The 1311-nt window shown below is 36.6% G+C and overlaps 1 protein-coding gene across 1 annotated transcript; it reads right to left on the bottom strand.

The window, feature by feature from the left end:
• Window positions 1-355: 355 nt before the first annotated feature.
• Window positions 356-1311, bottom strand: LOC122609484 (putative ubiquitin-conjugating enzyme E2 39). Its single transcript, XM_043782529.1, has 4 exons — window positions 1252-1311; window positions 1101-1164; window positions 879-1020; window positions 356-659 (listed from the first exon to the last, which is right to left on the bottom strand). Exons 1-4 carry the CDS (start codon window positions 1309-1311, stop codon window positions 599-601), a joined length of 327 nt encoding a protein of 108 aa, XP_043638464.1. The 3' UTR covers window positions 356-598.

The raw sequence follows: 1311 nt of genomic DNA, 5'->3' as shown, positions 1-1311 counted from the left end.
CGAAACATGGTATTAAGAAGACCAGCTGCCGCCCACCAATTTTGCCACTTGAACCAAACTAAATAAGACTGGAAACGTACAAACGTAAAGCAGGGGGGATTTCAGCTTCATGGAAAATATTCTTCGGGTAACTTTGCTCCAATTTTGTTAAATGCAGCTACAAGGAGCTTCTTGCATAAAGACCGATCATATTTGAACATAATTGAGTGGGCCTTCTTGCTACATGTCACCATTACATTGCGAACATGATTGCGAAAATGCCCGACAACGAAGTCATGAATGCATCAAAAACAACTAATTAGATAAAGCACACAGTAAACAACTACAGATAAATTATGTCAAAATCTTACCTCTGGTGGTTTGTTCATGACATGCACCATTGTTTTGAGTGATTTTATAATAGTGTTCTCATTGTAACATGCTGAAAATACATTTCCATAAGCACAACCTCTCATGCCTGCATAGGTAATGTTGTTGTATATAGGATTTGCTATCAAAATCTGGTTCTGTATGAAAACTAGAAGCTCAAGAATATTTGAGGTGTGTGGGACCCAAATTCTCTCCTGGCTGCCAATTGTTTCGGATAATCTCATGTCAACTAGACCACACTTGCAGAAATTCGGACTGATACAAAAACCACCAGAGAGATAACGTACAAGCTGAAACAAAAGTATAAAATACAAATTAAATCAAGCATTCATTGAATATAACAGACATAGACATAATATATAGAGTAAATTTCATATTTTCTCCTCACTAAACTGTATATATAGATACCCGAATCAAACTAAAAACTTTACTTCAATTGTTGCCTGGTAAGACCAAATCAAACATATATAGAAGGTCAAGTAGATAATAGAAGAAAAAAGATGACATACCGGCGGGCTAGAAGGATATAGTTGCCTGGTAAGACCAAATCGAAGAAAAAGAGACCATCACGGTAAGGAGTCCCTTGTGGTCCAATAATTACAGCTCTTAAAAGATTCATCCTTGATTCATCAACCCTTACAAATACAGTCTCTGCAACAAGCAAATAAACGTAAGTTCATACTCCTAAACTTTATCAAACAATGGTCATAAGAAATTGACAGTGGCATTACCAGGCAAATGTTTCTCAAGAATCGTCCAATCTTTATGTATCATGTCAACCCACTCTATGGATGGCTGAAAAATATCACATATATGTGCATGAAAGGCAACACTACTACTTTATTAAGGGATTAATCCAACGGAAACACAACACACACTTACCTGGTTCAGTGCAGAACTCGATCTGTATGGAAAAACAGTGATCAGAAATCTCTGTGACAT

This window comes from Erigeron canadensis, chromosome 7 (genome assembly GCF_010389155.1).
Source record: "Erigeron canadensis isolate Cc75 chromosome 7, C_canadensis_v1, whole genome shotgun sequence".
NCBI lineage: Eukaryota > Viridiplantae > Streptophyta > Magnoliopsida > Asterales > Asteraceae > Erigeron > Erigeron canadensis.
This window is presented reverse-complemented; position numbering and strand designations above follow the sequence as displayed.

Bases quoted from the DNA above. Each gene is read 5' to 3' on its own strand.
- LOC122609484 (XM_043782529.1), bottom strand. From the start codon at position 1,311: ATGTCACAGAGATTTCTGATCACTGTTTTTCCATACAGATCGAGTTCT. The intron at 1,165-1,251 runs GTAAGTGTGTGT...GATATTTTTCAG, and splicing joins CGAGTTCTGCACTGAACCAG to CCATCCATAGAGTGGGTTGA. The intron at 1,021-1,100 runs GTAATGCCACTG...TGCTTGTTGCAG, and splicing joins TCTTGAGAAACATTTGCCTG to AGACTGTATTTGTAAGGGTT.